We start from the raw sequence: 15,841 nt of genomic DNA, 5'->3' as shown, positions 1-15,841 counted from the left end.
CCTGTAGAGGGGGTCAGCCATACTTATATTCTGTCTAGTATCTTCACAAAATTGCTAAGCTCCTAGCATGTAGCAGCCCCAAGAGAGAGAGAGACAGTAGGATTAACCCTACATTACAGCCTTATATACAATCTAACACCATCTCTGATCTCCCTACTCTGTGAAACTCAGAGATCCTATCTGTCTAAGCTTATAGACCCTCCCCTCCGAGCTCACAGACCCCTACTCTTCAGAGTCTACAGATATAAAGGATTTCCTTTGTTCTTCAGGTGGCTGATGCACCTCCTGCCTGTTCTCCTACTGCCCATGGAGAGCATTACTAGAGTACCTGATCACATGAAAATATTTGGCCAAGATCACAAACTCATTTTTGTAACTTCTGTAGCATTACAGTCTCCCTGAGTGTGGCTGGAGAGATGTCTCAGTGGCTGAGGATACTGGTTGCTTTCCAGAGGACCCAGGTTTGCTTTCCAGCATCCACATCATGGCTCACAACCCTCTGGAACTCCAGTTCCAGGGATCCAGTGTGCTTAGTCTCTGCAGTCACCTTCATTCATGCAGATACCCAGACACAGAAACACACTTAACACCTAATTTAAAACTTAAAAAAACAAACAAACAAAACTCATCTTTTAAAAAAACAAGCAAACAAAAATATCTCCATGAGCTAGTATGCTTTTCACATCTGTAATCCCAGCACTTGAAAGGTAGAGACAGGAGAATCAAGAAGTTCAGGGTCACTCTATTGTATGGTGAGTTCAAGACCAGCCTGACATGAGGCCGGGTGTCAGGGAGGGAGGAGGGAGAGGGGGATATGAGAGCAGCCATGGTAGCACATGTCTACATACCAGTGCTTGGGAGGCAGATTCAGGAGGCTCGGAAGGTCAGTCTTTCTCAGCTACATGTGTAGTTTGAGTTCAGGCCTGGGTTACATGAGACCCTGTCTCCAAAAAAACCAACAACAACAAAAAAACATCCAACCAACCAGATAAACAAAAACCCATCTGCATGAAGGTAGCCACATTTTTTAAATATTAAATATTACTTTTTTATTTTTTATTTTTTAAACTTTTATTAATTACACTTTATTCACTTTGTATGCCCTATAAACCCCTCCCTCCTCCCCTCCTAATCCCACCTTCCCCTCCCCTTTCTTCACGCATGCCCCTCCCCAAGTCCACTGATAGGGGAGGTCCTCCTCTCCTTTCTTCTGATTTTAGTCTATCAGATCTCATCAGGAGTGGCTGCATTGTCATCTTCTGTGGCCTAGTAAGGCTGCTCCTCCCTCAGGGGGAGGTGATCAAAGAGCAGGCCAATCAGATTATGTCAGAGGCAGTCCCTCTTCCCATTACTATGTAACCCATTTTTTTAATTATAGATCCTTTGCTTTGAATCAATTGAAAATTACATAAGAGGAATTATTGCAAGCTAAATGAATAAATGAGAAAATGTATGAATTCAAATCACATCAAACAACCAGCATTTCCCTGTACAGCATGAGCACTCCTGATTTCCTGATGATCGAAAGCTGTGTATTCCTCAGTCCTGGGTACAGTCTCAGGGTTCCTAACCTAAATGTCTGAAGTATGAAATGCTCAAAAATCTAAAACTTTTTGAACATCAACGAAAGTTCCAAATTTTGGAGCATTGTAGAGTTGGGAGTTTATGACAAATGTTCAACTTGTACAAGGTTTAAAAATATTCCCAAACCTCCAAACTTGTGACACTTCTGGTCCCAAGCATTTAGGAAAAGGGAAATAAGAATTTACTTTCAGTATTTTAAAAATTAATACATCATCTGTTCTTGGGAAGTAATTAACGACCTGGTTAACTTTCTCCAACTAAGAGACACTAATACAGTGTAGAAAGCATCGGGAGCTGAAACATGTACCGTTTAACCATGTAATCAATTAAGGATATTTTGACACATTGCTGGAAGAGTCTCATGGTTAACAACATTATTATTAAAGGGTTTCACAGTCGAACCCCTTACTCACATTCTAAAGATAGGACTGCATCTGGGTCCTGCCTTGATTCCGACTCACCAACTCCCTGTGCGGTCTGTGTCCGTTCTTTTTCTGTGTCCTTCGTGCTGTCAACTGCCACAGCCAGACATCTTACAACCCAGCGCTACCATGCTAGAGCTTTTTCTCGTATAATTTCATGTCACTTAAATAAATCGATAGAAGGAAAATATCATGCAAAAAAGTCCAAATTGGAGGGCCCCTTCAAATCTTCATGCCTGAGATTCTCTCTTCCATCTCTTGTATTCTGTTTGTGAGACTTGCCTCTGGTTCCTTTTTGAATGTTTAAGAATTTCTTCTTGTTTTGGACTCTCAGCCATTTGACTGTGATATTTCTGCTGCCAAAGTTTGCTAATTTTTAGCCAGTATCTTTTTCAATATTTTGCAAGCTCCTTTCTCCTCTCCTTGGACTCCTATTACATGTGTCTTTTTGAAGAGGAGTTTATTCACCTGATGTTTGAGGTTCATTTTATTTACAGGTTCCCACTTTCTCTTTTTCAAAGTGAGTATTTCTTTCAGTATATCTTCAAATTCACTGATTCTCTCTCACATCTGTTGATGAACGTGATGTTAATGAACATCTCTGTCTCTGAGTTCAGAATTTCCATCGGCTTCTTCCTGAGCTTTGTTTTTCTTTTTTGACCTTAATCTGTTCACAGAGTCATTATCATCATCTTCCTGTTTAATTCTGTAAATGTATTTTACATCTTTGAACATATCTATAAACCTGGTGTATGAACTCTTTGCAAATCCAACATCTTGGCCCACTCAGAGTTCATTTTTAAATGCATCACCTTATGTGGTTTCTTTATTTGTGTCATAAATTTCTTTGAAAATTCAACACTTTGGTTTTTATTTTTAGAGTATTTTTTAATTTTTTCTATTTATTTATTTAGTTACGTACTTACTTCAATTTATTCACCTTGTATTCTGGCTGTAGCCTCCTCCATCTCCTTCCAGTTCCACATACCCTCCCTCTTCTCCCCCTATGCCCTTTCCCTAGTCTATTGATAGGGAAGGACCTCCTCCTTGTCCATCTGATCCTAGCCTATCAAGTCTCATCAGGGCTGGCAGCATCATCTTCCTCTGTGGCCTGGCAGGGCTGCATCCCCCAGCAAAACTTTCAATCAGCATAGACGGAGAAAACAAAATATTCCATGACATAACTAAATTTAAAGAATATATATGCAGCAATCCAGCCCTACAGACGATACTAGATGGAAAACTCCAACCCAACGAGATTAAAATAACTCCAACCCAACGAGATTAGCTACACCCAAGAAACCACAGGATAAAGGTATTTTCACAATAAAAAAGCAAAAGAAAACAAGCACACAAACACAGAATCACCACCAAGTCCACAATAAAAGGAACTAACAGTCATTGGTCACTAATATCTATTAACATCAATACTAATATCTATTAACATCAATGGTCTCAAATCTCCAATAAAAAGACACACTAACAGAATGGTTGCAGAAACAGGATCCACATTCTGCTGCATTCAAGAAACACATCTCAGCAACAAAGATACACACTACCTCAGAATAAAGGGCTGGAAAAAGGGACCAAAAGAAGTAAGGAGTAGTCATTCTCATATTGAATAAAATAGACTTTCAACTAAAACTAATCAAAAGAGATGAAGAGAGACACTTTTCTCCTCAAAGGAAAAATCCACCAGGAGGACATCATAATCCTGAACATCTATGAGCCAAATACAAGGGCTCCTGCGTTTGTCTGAAAAGAAAATTCAACACTTTGTACAACATAGAGCAATCCTGGATTCTAGTAGCTGCCTCTGTGGCTATCTTTTTGCTATTGTTGCTGTTACTTGTGTTTGTTTTAGTAACTTCCCTGGACTTTATCTTCAGAATTTGTCTCCCTGTAAGGATAGGCACTGGTATGTCTGTTATTTATTTATTTTTTTAATTTTGTTTTTGGTGGTGGTTTTGGTTTGTTTTAGATAAGGTCTCACTGTGCTGCTAAGGTTGGTGGACCTCATTATCTTCCTGCCTCAATCTCCTAAAAGGGTGAAATTATACTCATGACCTGTCCTTGTGTCTTTTTATTTTCATTTAAAAATTTTTAGTCTGCCTTTCTGAGAGTGACACAGCTCTGTCTGTCTGGTTTACAGGTTGACAGAGATTGATGCACATCAAGCCATAGACTTTATGGTAGAGAGCCTCCCTCTTTTTGCCACTGCCTAGTCTATGGGTGGAGCGTACTCAGACACCAGCTCATGTTCAAGTCAACCTTGGCTTTCATTTCCTGGCAGCCCTTGCGTCTTTCCTGTGTTTGTGTTGCTCCATCAGCCAGGAATGCCTGAAGAACCTCCCTTTCCATCCTGTAACTGCCTCCATTCCGGGATCTCTCTGTTAAAATGTTTGGCTCACCAGCTACTTGCCTCGGCTGGAACTGCAACCTCTGGCCCCTGAGCTGAAGAGCTCCTTCTTGAGGTCTGAGTCCGTGATTCGTATTGACAGAGCTTCTGAACAGTGGCCAGCGTGAAGTCAGCCCTCTGGCAGCACAGCTGCTACTTCTTAGGCTAGAGGACAGGCTCTGGTAAAGACACCAGTGAGGGGAACCAAGACCTGGTGCAGGGGATACGAAGTATTTCTGAGCAAGAAAGTGGCAAGATTTCGTCTGTTTCTAGCTCAAAATCCTTAAGAGTATCATAAGTTATACTTCTCAAAAATTTTATTTGTTTTTGGTTATTGGTTACTAGTCCCTGGAAATCTCTTGCATGGAACTGATGTTTGACAACTCCGTTCACGTTTGTACTTACTTTGGGAGGACAAGAGTTGCTGACCCACTTTGCCACAGTTGGAGGTTTGCTGACCTCTGTTTTATTTCTTTCTCCTTTGTTGCAATATTTTTACTAATTCCTTAAGAATTTCATAAATGGTGGCTGGAGAGATGGCTCAGTGATTAAGAACATTGCTCTTTGAGAGGTCCTGTGTTCAATTCCCAGCAACCACCTGGTGGCTCCCAACCATCTATACTGGGATCTGATGCCCTCTTCTGGTGTGCAGGTGTATGTGTAGATAGAGCACTCATCTATGTAAAACAAATGAATATATCTATTTAAAAAAGAATTTCATAAATGAGCTTGGGGTAGTAGTCCATGCCTTTAGTCCAAACACTTGGGAGCAGAGGCAGGTAGATCTTTTGAGTTCGAAGCCAGCCTGATCTAGAAAGTGAGTTCCAGGACAGCCAGGGCTACACAGAGAAACTCTGTCTTAAACAAGCAAATAAACAACAAATTCCATAAATGTATTTTTAGCATCTTTATCCCCCTGCTCTCCCCCTTAACTTCCCCCATCCCTTCTCATCTAACTTTGAGGGTACTTTTTTTTTCTCTCTTCTTTCCCCATCAAGTCTAGTTTGTGTTGCCCAGATAGCCTTGGGATGTAACCCTTCCCTAGGGTATGGTCAGCCCATCAGGGTCACATATTTAACGTACTCTTCTTCTAATAGCTACCAAATACAATGGCTCCTCAGCTAGTGATGAAATTACATGTATATCTCTCCTTCTCCGTGCTGGCATTTTCTCTGGCTGGAGCTTGTGCAGGGCTTGTACCTTCTGTCACTGTGAGTGCATATATGTTTCTGTTCTCTTGGGTCTAAAAAACACTCTTTCCGTGATCATATCAATCACCTCCAACTCTTACAACCTTTCAGCTCCTTCTTTGAACAAAGATCCCGAATCTTGAGGGGAGGAGTGTGATATGAATGTTTGATTTAAGGCTGAGCGCTCCACAGAATTTCATTTTCTGAATGTTGACCAGTTGGACACTGTGTCAATTGCCATCTACTGCAAAGAGAAGCTTTTCTGATGTTTAAAAATGCGCTGCTCTAATCAACATTGCAGTAAGTCATTGGAAATCATTTTAATACTATGTCCATTTAGCAGAATAATAGTATTTGGTTTCCCCTACATCCTAAGACATCTCTAGCTGCAGATTCTTGGCCCCTTTTGTAGTCCACGGTGTAGATTCCATGTCATGGACTGGGTCTTAGAGCCAGCCAGAAGGATCTGTCCCACTATTGCACCAGAGGCTTCATTTTGTCAGGCCAGTCGTTGTCATAGTTTACGGGTTCACAGTGAGGTGAGACAGAGGCTTGCCTCAATCTCCTCTGGCAGCATGCCTTGCACTGTCCAACCATGAAGACTAGTCAGGAGGGATGAAGCAGCCAGGTGAGTTCCAGCGTGATGTCTTTATATTCTGTGACTCAAGCATATGAGGTGTTCACCAATGAGGGATCACCGTCAAGTTCAGAGAGAGATAGCCAGGAGTGTTAGAAAGATCTGGAATGCTTGGGAGGCTGTGTGACCCCACTGGGCAGCAACTCAAAAGTAGGTTACTCGTTTCTCATGGGGTTTCTATTTGCTAGCATGGAATACTCCCATTGTAGGGTAACACAATTACATCTCTTCTTAAATATGTATAAATATATAAATTACAAAGCTTCTATAGTAGTAGATTTCCATATTTTTTCAAAAGATTTCTAATATTAGTTATCCTTCCTCATTTTTCTTCCTCTACCCTGCCCTCCCATGCCCACTCAAATTTAGCTTTCTTACTCTACTTTTCCCCTTTAACATTGTTCTACCTTTCCACCCCTGTGTTCTATCACCTCTTCCTTGGAGGCCCCTCCCTATAATTGCCCCTTATTAAATTTCTGACCTCTGTGTGTATTTCAGTTTGCTAGTATCCATTGTCATTTGTGTATTCAAAGCTAGCATTTAAAAATTATAAAAACCACGTGACGCTTATTTACCTCCCAAATGTTGGGATTCAATACATGTGTTACAACACTCGGCAACATGAAGGAAACCACAGCAATTACTAAAGGTTTTGTTTTGTTTTGTTTTTTGTTTTTTGTTTTTTGTTTTTTTTTAAGCGCTAACATCTATAATCCAGCACTCAGAATGCTGAGGCAAAAATATTGACAGAAATTTGAGGCCAGCATGGGCTACATAGTAGTTTCTAAGCCACACAGAAGTATATAGCAAGATATGGTCTGAGAAAACAAAAGTCAAGGACTGGGAAGATGGCTCAGTGGGTAAAGGCATCTGCTACCAACCCTGACAACATGCCTTCAGCCCCCAGGACCTGCATGGCAGGAGGATGCAGCCACTTCCTACAACCTGTCCTCTGACCTACCACATCTACCAACCTAACTTACTAAATAAGAAAAATTCATTGAAAAGAAATGTATTGATAATTCTAGTTAACTTGTCTATCTAAATCTTTTGTTAACCAGACATTTCTTTCCTGTAGCTGTAGCCAGTTGTCAAATATTCCTAAATCTTAATATACTAATCAGTTATATCTTTTTTTAAGTGTTTACACATTTATTGAGCACCTGTTACATAGCAGGACCATCTGTGGGTATCTGGGATACAGCAATGGATGAAAACAGCCATGCCCCATACATGGAGATGCTCCAAAAGGAGACAGTGCACAGGAACATGAGGATCTGCCTGGTGCTATCAGTAGTGAGAATAAGGCAGAGCTGAGGCTGTGAGGATCCAAGAGAGGCCTGTGTGGAGGGGACAGGGCATATACTGTAGGGTTGGAGTTCCCGGCAGCTTTCCCCATTTGCTTAGGGCAAGCAGACCTGAGGGTTCCCAGCAGCAGGCATGAAAGGTGTCTAGCGTACCCAGAAAGGTCCCTTCCCACATGCTGGCATCCGCTGTGCGGGTGGTGTATCGGGGTTCTCCCGAGACTTACTGCAGACCACAGCCACCCAAAGGGAAGCAGCTCGTGGCAGAAGGCATTTCCTCTTGTCATATAATCTAGACCCTCTTCTCCAGCCAGGCCTAGCCCACCATAGGCACACCTGTCTTCTCATGCTGGGGCAAGGACACTGCCTCCAGCCTTGGGACTTTGGTATGCAGTGAAAGGTGCTTGAAGCTGCCCCCAAGGTGGAGTCGCCAGGGGTCACAGTGACAGCCTGGTGGCCTGCAGACTAATTCAGTAGTCCTTAGTGGAGGGGGTGGGACACAGTGCAAGGCTGGCAGCCCGGCCTGGCACCATGATCAGCTGCACTCCAGCTTGAAGCTTCTGTACAAGCAGAGCTGAAGAGCACGCGAGGACTGGCACACAAGCGATGCCCACTAGGGCCCCGTGACCCACAGGTGCTCCTGCATAGTCTCCAGCGAAGGGATACAGCCACTCTCCACTTTATAGATGTTGGAAGCATGGTCCTGCCTACCATAGCCAGATACCACAGTCTACAGCAGCTGTTAGGATCCACATGGTGGTTGGCCTCACCATAGTGGATCCACTGGCTGTCTCGTCAGCCTCAGGGTTGTTGCTGCCCCAGCAGTGGAACTCTTGTTGTCTACAGCACTGGCCACACCCTCATGGCCTGACTGGTGGTATCTCTTGATCATGGTGTCCTTCAGATTCTCCTTAAGCTCTGTGTTCCGCTTCTGGTAATAGACATAGGCTAGGATGCCAGCAGTGATGTCCAGTAGGCAGATGAAGACGAGCAAGCTCAAGTACAAACATAAGAGGTTCCGTTGATCCTTGAAAGTGGCACAGCAGCCACTGGTCTCTGGTCACCATGACAGTTCCTCCAGCCGCCACTAAGGTGTAGGCTGTGGCTACGTAGGTGCTTGAATCCAGCAGACTAATGTAGTCACTCTTGAGGGCCAGTGTCCCAATGCCCACTGCCAAGACTGCCAGGCCGGCCGGCCAGAAGCAGCAGCTGTAGGTGAGCAGCAGAAACTTGAGGCAGACCATGCAAATGTTGCCTTCTTTTCGTTGAGTTTGCCCATCCTGGGCCTCTGTAAGTCAGAAGGACCAGCAGGTATGGATCAAAAGTTACTGGTCGGCCCTTCACCTGGCAGGTGGGATCTTGCCACTCCTCCTATCGTAGCTGAAGCAGTGGTCAGAAGGTTCTCAGAGCCACTGGGTTTGGAAGCAGGCATGTTGGGGGTTGGCCTGATGCTGGTTACTGCCTGGATACACCTATTGTTGTGTAAACTGGCCGGATTGGCTGATTAAACAGCCTATACCTAGGCAGAGCAGAATGGGGTAGGTGTGGCTAAGGTTCAAAAGAATCACCAGAAACAGATAGGAAGAGAGAAGGCAGGAGGATGCCACCATGGGTTAGCATAGAGAAGGAACCATGTGGGCCAGGAGAAAGGATGGCGTGGATGGAAAAAAACAAAGATGAAAAATATAAACAAGTGTTTATAAGATTATGCATGGAAGGTAGCCCAGATAGGAATGGTTAAGGTGTATGGCATTGCATGGGGACTGGGAGATAGATGGTGAGATTATTGAGACAGTGTAAGGTAAATAAGCCCAAGATATATAAGGCAATTATAAAATCTAACAGGTGTCTGTGTCTTATTATTTGTGATAATGGGTTAAATAACACCACCATGATAATCATAGGGCAAATAACAAATAATGTATAGCCCAGTACTCATTTTATTTACCACAACACAGACATAATAGCCAGGCATATTTTCTTCTGGACCAGGGTGAGGCATAGGGCATTGCTGGCCAGCCTGACCAACCACACTTTGAAATACTAGCCCAGCTGCCTGCATGTGTGCCTGCATACCAGAAGAGGGCACCAGATCTGGGTGCTGGGGATTGAACTCAGGACCTTTGGAAGAAGTGTTCTTAACCTCTGAGGCATCTCTCCAGGCCCAGTGATATCTTTTAATGCTGCAAACTCTACAAGATCTGTGTGTGTGTCGGGGGGAGCATTAGAGTATTGAATCATATAGTAAAAACTTTTCATAAAACCCATACTTTGAAGAATATAGGTCTTGTATAAAGCCTTCCCTCTCAGCTTACTTTACTATGAGCCCACAGTCTGAATGGCATATCCGTACCTATTTCAGCATGAATTAATTAATAGATAAACATTTGACCTCTGTCAAGCAGGTCAAATTTCTTCTATGCACATTTCTGATGTTATCACTTCAGAAATTTGCTATCATCCTGTGCCTGTTAACCTATCCCATAAGAAAAGAGACAAAAAAAAAAAAAAAAGATTGAGGTTCCCCTAAAAGTCACAGTTCCTCAGTTGTAGAGCAGGACTTGACCCAAGAGTTTTCACTACAGAACTTGTGTGAACTCCTACCCATTTTCTGTATGGGGTGAGCAAAGATAACTTAGAGCCCAAATTTCTACCATACAGCAGCTGACAAGTGGCCACTTTCTGTGTCCTCTTTTGTCTAGAAGACATGAGAGAGTCTGTCCTGTTCCCACTCAGGGCTGTTGCTCCCTGGTCACTTCATCACCTCCCAGAGACTTATCTTCCAAAGTCAATTCCTTGAGAGCCAGGATTTCCACATCTGAATGGAGAGGGACACGCATTTAGTCCCCAGCATACCTGTACCTTAAGGCCTCCTCTTGTACCAGCTACACCATCACTGCAATCCCTCCAGAACTGTGCGACCTTGTAGATTTCCATCAACATCTGCAGCCGTGTGGATCATTGAGCCTGTGTCTTTGTGTGTTGTTGGATGGCTCCTGCTCTTGAGTCAAGTCCTATGAGACCACAGGCTTTGCTTACTCTAGAGGACTGACGGGTCCTCAACCTTCCTAATGTCATGACCTTTTCATACAGTTCCTCATGTTGGGATGACCCCCAAACATAAAAGCCTTTCATTGCTACTTCATAACTGTAATTTTGCTACTGTTATGAATTTAATTTAAATACATGGTCTGCAGGATATCTGAGAGGTCATGACCCACAAGTTGAGAACTGCTGCTCTAGCAATACTATGGTCACCAGAGGAGATCTAGAATGAGTCCTGGCAGACACCTGAGAAGTTATTTCTTTTATAAATATATTTTTAATTAATAAATAAAGGAGCCAGAATCAAGTTGCGCAGGAGACTTGCCAGAGGTACAGTGCCCCCCAGGGCCCAGGAACGAGAGCAAATGCTGGGTGGGAAAGTAGCCAATAAAAACTTAAGAAAGCAAGAACAAACAGTGGAGTGGGCAAAGACAAAGAGACCAAGTTGTGCTGAAAATTCCAGGTACATATCTGGCTACACCCCTCACCATACATAAATCCCTCAGTTTGCCCATCTATGTAGACCCTTCTTAGGTCTTTTCATTATTATTTTATTTTATTTATGTGTATCTGCATGAGTGTGTGCCACATGTGTAAGGGTGCCTACAGAGGCCAGAAGTGGCGTCAGATGCCCTGGTGCTGGAGCACAGGCAGTGTGAGCCACCTACCATGGCTGCTATGAATCAGACTTGGGTCCTTGAGACAGCAGCAAGTGCCGCAGACATGATGCTTGGGGCTGAGGGTAGAGGCAGAACTTAGGCTGCTCAGGAGCTGCTGCGGGCTTGGCTTTCCTGGAGACTGACCAAGAGGAGGAGAAGCAGGCAAGAAAAGCTGCTGGGCAGGCCCTGCCTACATCCAGCTCCTCGTCTGACTTACTTAGCCCGTCCGTGTTTAAAGGCATCGTGTGCCAGCATTTACATTTAAGAGATTTTACCCAAGCTGATTTTGACAAATAGAAGAGGGCATTCAGGACCTGCCTTGTTGTATGGCCCTGTTGGCTGGGCTGGGGCAGTGAGCACAGCCTTGGATGGCAGCCCTCTGCAGCTCTGCTGGCCCTTATGTATTTAACCAGAAATCTCCTTCAAAGTCATTTGTATGGACTTCACTACTTGAGTTGGTAGTCTCTGTCACAGTGGTAATAACAATGCAAACAATTTATCATCAATAATGGTTTTTGTTGTTGTTGGTAGACCTTATGCATGGATTACTCACCATATAGAAACCTTCTGAGATCCCCATTGTCTGTGACCATTAACTGGCAGCAGAGTGGTCTGTAGCTTATGTCCAGTCATTCCCCTATAGAGAGGGTGGAATTATACCATAGGGTTTCAGTGTTAGGAACAGCTATGTCTGAGAGACAAAGGAGAGGATGAGAGGAGTGGAGAGGAGAGAGAAATTATGTGAGCCACTTCCTTTCACTCAGTGTGTGTCACAGAACATGTGCCCACTGACACTGGGAGGAAGCTAGCCTGCTGAAGCAATTAGCACACTAACCAATTTCAAGCTTAAAATATGCAAATGACTGTGGTTCCTGGACTGCTGACATGGAGGTAAGGGAAATGCTTTGTTCTGGTTGTCAAGTTATTGGTCTTTTGTACATCACTGAAGGAAAATTAAAATGATTATAAGCCAAAGAGAAACATTGGCTAACTGAGAGAGAACCAAGGAAATTTGTCTAATTTATAGTGTGTAAATGGCATGTGTGTCCCACTGTGCTCAACAATAAATCAGTGAATAGCTCCTTCTCACAACCTTTGTCATGTTTGGATTATAATTGTATTTCAAAGTGGAAAGTCTACCTGAATGTTAATCAGTGACAGAATTTAAGTTAGGTATTTATTTTAAAAGAGCAGAGCAGGTGGATATGGCTTAGTGGGTGTATTTGTCTCTGTTCTCTTCCTGTGAAGAGACATCCTGACCACAGGAACTCTTCTAGAAGAAAGCATGTCGTTGGGGACTGGCTTACAGTTTCAGAGGCTGGCCATCGTCATCATGGTGGGAACACAGTAGCACGCCTGCAGTAGATGAGAGCCGTCCCGATCCACCGGCCAAAAAAGAAGCGGGGCCTGGCACGACTTTTGAAACCTCAAAGTCTACCCCTGTGACACACCTCCTCCAACAAAGCTACACCTCATAATCCTTCTAATTCTTCTCAAATAGTACATGAGCTTAAGGGGCCTGTTCTCATTCACACACACACACACACATACACACACACACACACCCCGCAGCGTGTAAAGACACCTGCAGCCAAGCCTGATGACAGGAGGTTAAGCCCCAGGACCCGCATGTCCTCAGAGCTTCTCGTGTGTGTATGTACAGGTGCTTGTTCATGCCTGTGCACACACACACACACACACACACACACACACACACACACACATACACGGTGGGGGAGGGAGAGAGACAGGGTATACAGATTTTAAATACTAAAAAGGAAAGCAGATTGTTTAACTTTTTCGAAGTAGTTCTCGGTGACAGTTGGTATTTTTTTGCAGGAGCATCCAATTCTTGGGCAACCATTTTTTGTTTTACATCCCTGCAAGACAAATGAATTCATGACTGCCGTGCTAAAGAATTCACAGAAAATCAATAGGTAAGAAACACCGTCAAGACCCATTGTGCTCTACTCTGATTTTAAAAGTGTAAATCTTTTCATGTGACTCTAAAAGCCAGGCCAAGATAAGAAATATTCTTTCTAATAATGATGGTGAACACATTGAGTTTTGGCTAGTGTTCTGAGTTTTAGATATATGAACACATGGGCTTTTATTACATTCCAATAACTTTTACTTAATTTTCGGAGAAGAAAGCTAAAGCGCAGAGGAGTTGAGTGACTGCGAAGTCACCCAGCTTGTTTGGGGTAGGACTGGGATTTGAATTCAGCAATTTGCATCTCAGCATCACGATTTTAACTGCTGCACTCGGCCAGCTCAACAAATGCTGGAAACTCAAATGGAAAATTTGAGCCCTAGTGAGGAACTGGAGGCCCCATTTTTGTTTTGCCCTTCAGCTACCTTGGTGAGAGACCCTCGCCTACTCTGGGATCACAAATCTGGCACTACCTCGTGTGCCTGGAAGCAGGGATTCTGGGGTCCCAGCCAAGCCAGCCTCTTCAGAAAAGGCCTCGCTTCTCTCTGTTCTGGCCACTCACTGGCTCACCATCAGAAACTGTAACGGAGCATTTGTATCACATATGCCTTGCTTGTTTCCTAGAAATGTCAACTACATCACTTCATGGCTGAGTATCGTGGGACCTGTTGTTGGTCTGCATCTACCACTGAGCTACGCTGAAGCATCATCACAGGCTGAGTGATTCGTAAGCAAGCAAGGTAAGGAGAAAAGCCTGGGTTTCAAGCTGTGTCGTTAGAAAGATGATGGTGCTGGTCTTACCCTTAGATACATCTCGGGTCTTGGATGTGTCTTAGATACATCCGGGTCAGTTTGCACTGTCTTTACTGGCTGAGCCAGGGCTTGTTCTTCAGTGTTCCAGTTATTCGGGAAGTGTTATATGTGGCTACAGAGGGCATCCACATAACCGCAGAAGGTGGTGGATTTTATAGCCAGTATTCTTGAAATAAGACCTTTACTGCTCTCTCTTATTCTCTTTGCTTTTGTTTTGTCCTTGTTCTCAGATTTTCTGCTGATCCTAGGAACTACGGCATGTAGCAAGGAAGCATTGGTTTTCACGGAAATGGGACTGCAATATCTCATGGCACCCAGATTTTGTGGGAGTTCTTTCCTTGGAAAACATCTGCAGAAACCTGTTTGGAATAGTGCTTGTGTGGAAGGAACATGCCACAGAGTCAGATCAGGTTCGGTGATATCACTGCTGACATCACTCAGGCTGGCGTGGGGCAATTCTCTCCAGGCTCAGCTCTTCTGCTGTGGAGATTGATGGAGAAATGTGTTTGCGTTTTTGTTTTAATATAAGGTGTATGAAAATTAAAATGTAGAACTTGCCTTTTCTGAAAAATTGATGTTAGAAACATGACCCATCTTAAATTATCCTCCCACAGTCAAACTCAGGAACAATGGATTATTTTATCACTCCCAAAAAAATGTGTGTGTGTGTGTGTGTAGACATAAAAAATTAGGTACATAATAAAGAATAACTGAGCATCTTATTATTTACAAGCCAAGTATGGTGTGGTAACTACAGTTTTTTTAAATAGTTATAGAAAACATTAAAGCATTGCAATTGCTTTTTTTTTTTTTTTTCAATAAAAATAACACAATCATTTTTCCTTCTGGTCTGTGAAGCCCACAGCTGCTCTGTTGTATTGGAGGCTCTTGTGCAAGTCTTCACAGCTTTACAACTTTCTTTTGAATATGAGAATAACAGGCTGCCCCATAACATTGCTGGGAACTATATGAAATCATTAATGCACAATTATTGAAGAGTATATAGAAACATTAATTAAATGTTCGCCTGCTGCATAGCTGACTGCTGTTAATTCAGTCCATAATGTGTTTTCTAGCCAGCAAGACATGAAGACAGACCTGATCTGGAGGAATTAAAACTTGCTTTATTTTACATTTTTGTTTTCTAAAAGATGAAACTAAATGGAAAATACAATTGGTACAGTTTCTTCCATGAAGTGTGTCCTACAAAATCACCTGAGGACTCCTTATACCTTCAAATGCCAGAGCCACCTTCTGAGACATCCTGTCTGGGTGGTTTTGGGAGCCTGCTCCCTGGAAAACCCCTGATTTGGATTAACTTTTATTAAGCATTGGTTTGTGTTCTCTTAGTACCACCAAGCACGGGTGGCGCTTTCAATGTAGACTTGCTTCCTGGTGTCGGCACAAGGTGCCGTCATAGTCGGAGAAACTCACTGTAAATTGAAAATACAATAAGCTGAGGATGTGTTTAATATATCTAACCTATTGAGCATCGTAGATTAGCTTAATTCACTTTCTTTTCTAACTTTGACACTTTTGTTTTGTCTGTGTGTAAGAGCAGGACAGGGCACTCACCACAGAAGACACATGGAGAAGAAAGGACAGCTTGTAAGATGGCTTCTCTCCTTCCACTGTGCATCCCAGGGAAAAACTCAGGCCATTAGGCCTGGCCATGTGTGTCTTTACTCACTGAGCTCCCTCCGTGGCATTAGCTGCCTTTAAATATGCTCATGGCACTTCCATTAGCCTGCAGTTAGACAAAGCTACCTTATCAAAAGCCTGAATAATAAAAGTGCTGACTATGTCACACATACAGGCATCTAGCATTTTGTAAATGGTATGGAGTGTGAAAGCAC

At 43.2% G+C, this 15,841-nt stretch overlaps 1 protein-coding gene and 1 pseudogene across 8 annotated transcripts in view; one reads left to right on the top strand and one right to left on the bottom strand.

The window, feature by feature from the left end:
- The window catches only part of Atg10 (autophagy related 10), a 255,376-nt gene that overhangs the window by 234,893 nt on the left and 4,642 nt on the right, over positions 1-15,841 (top strand). For 5 of the 8 annotated variants that reach the window (XM_021627362.2, XM_021627359.2, XM_060377752.1 and 2 more), the window contains 3 exons: positions 13,079-13,176; positions 13,797-13,912; positions 14,216-14,722. In XM_021627362.2, the coding sequence (XP_021483037.1) occupies positions 13,079-13,176; positions 13,797-13,896 (198 nt within the window). In that variant the 3' untranslated portion in view covers positions 13,897-13,912; positions 14,216-14,722. Of the gene's footprint in view, positions 1-13,078; positions 13,177-13,796; positions 13,913-14,215; positions 14,723-15,061; positions 15,793-15,841 lie in introns of those variants that run through there. The other 3 variants (XR_009589939.1, XR_009589938.1, XR_002475960.2) reach the window with 2 other exon arrangements.
- On the bottom strand, positions 8,149-8,814 carry LOC110540341 (CD151 antigen-like; annotated as a pseudogene).

This window comes from Meriones unguiculatus, chromosome 2 (genome assembly GCF_030254825.1).
Source record: "Meriones unguiculatus strain TT.TT164.6M chromosome 2, Bangor_MerUng_6.1, whole genome shotgun sequence".
Classification (NCBI taxonomy): Eukaryota; Metazoa; Chordata; class Mammalia; order Rodentia; family Muridae; genus Meriones; species Meriones unguiculatus.
The sequence above is the reverse complement of the archived record's forward strand: the minus strand, read 5'-3'. Positions and strand labels throughout refer to the sequence as shown.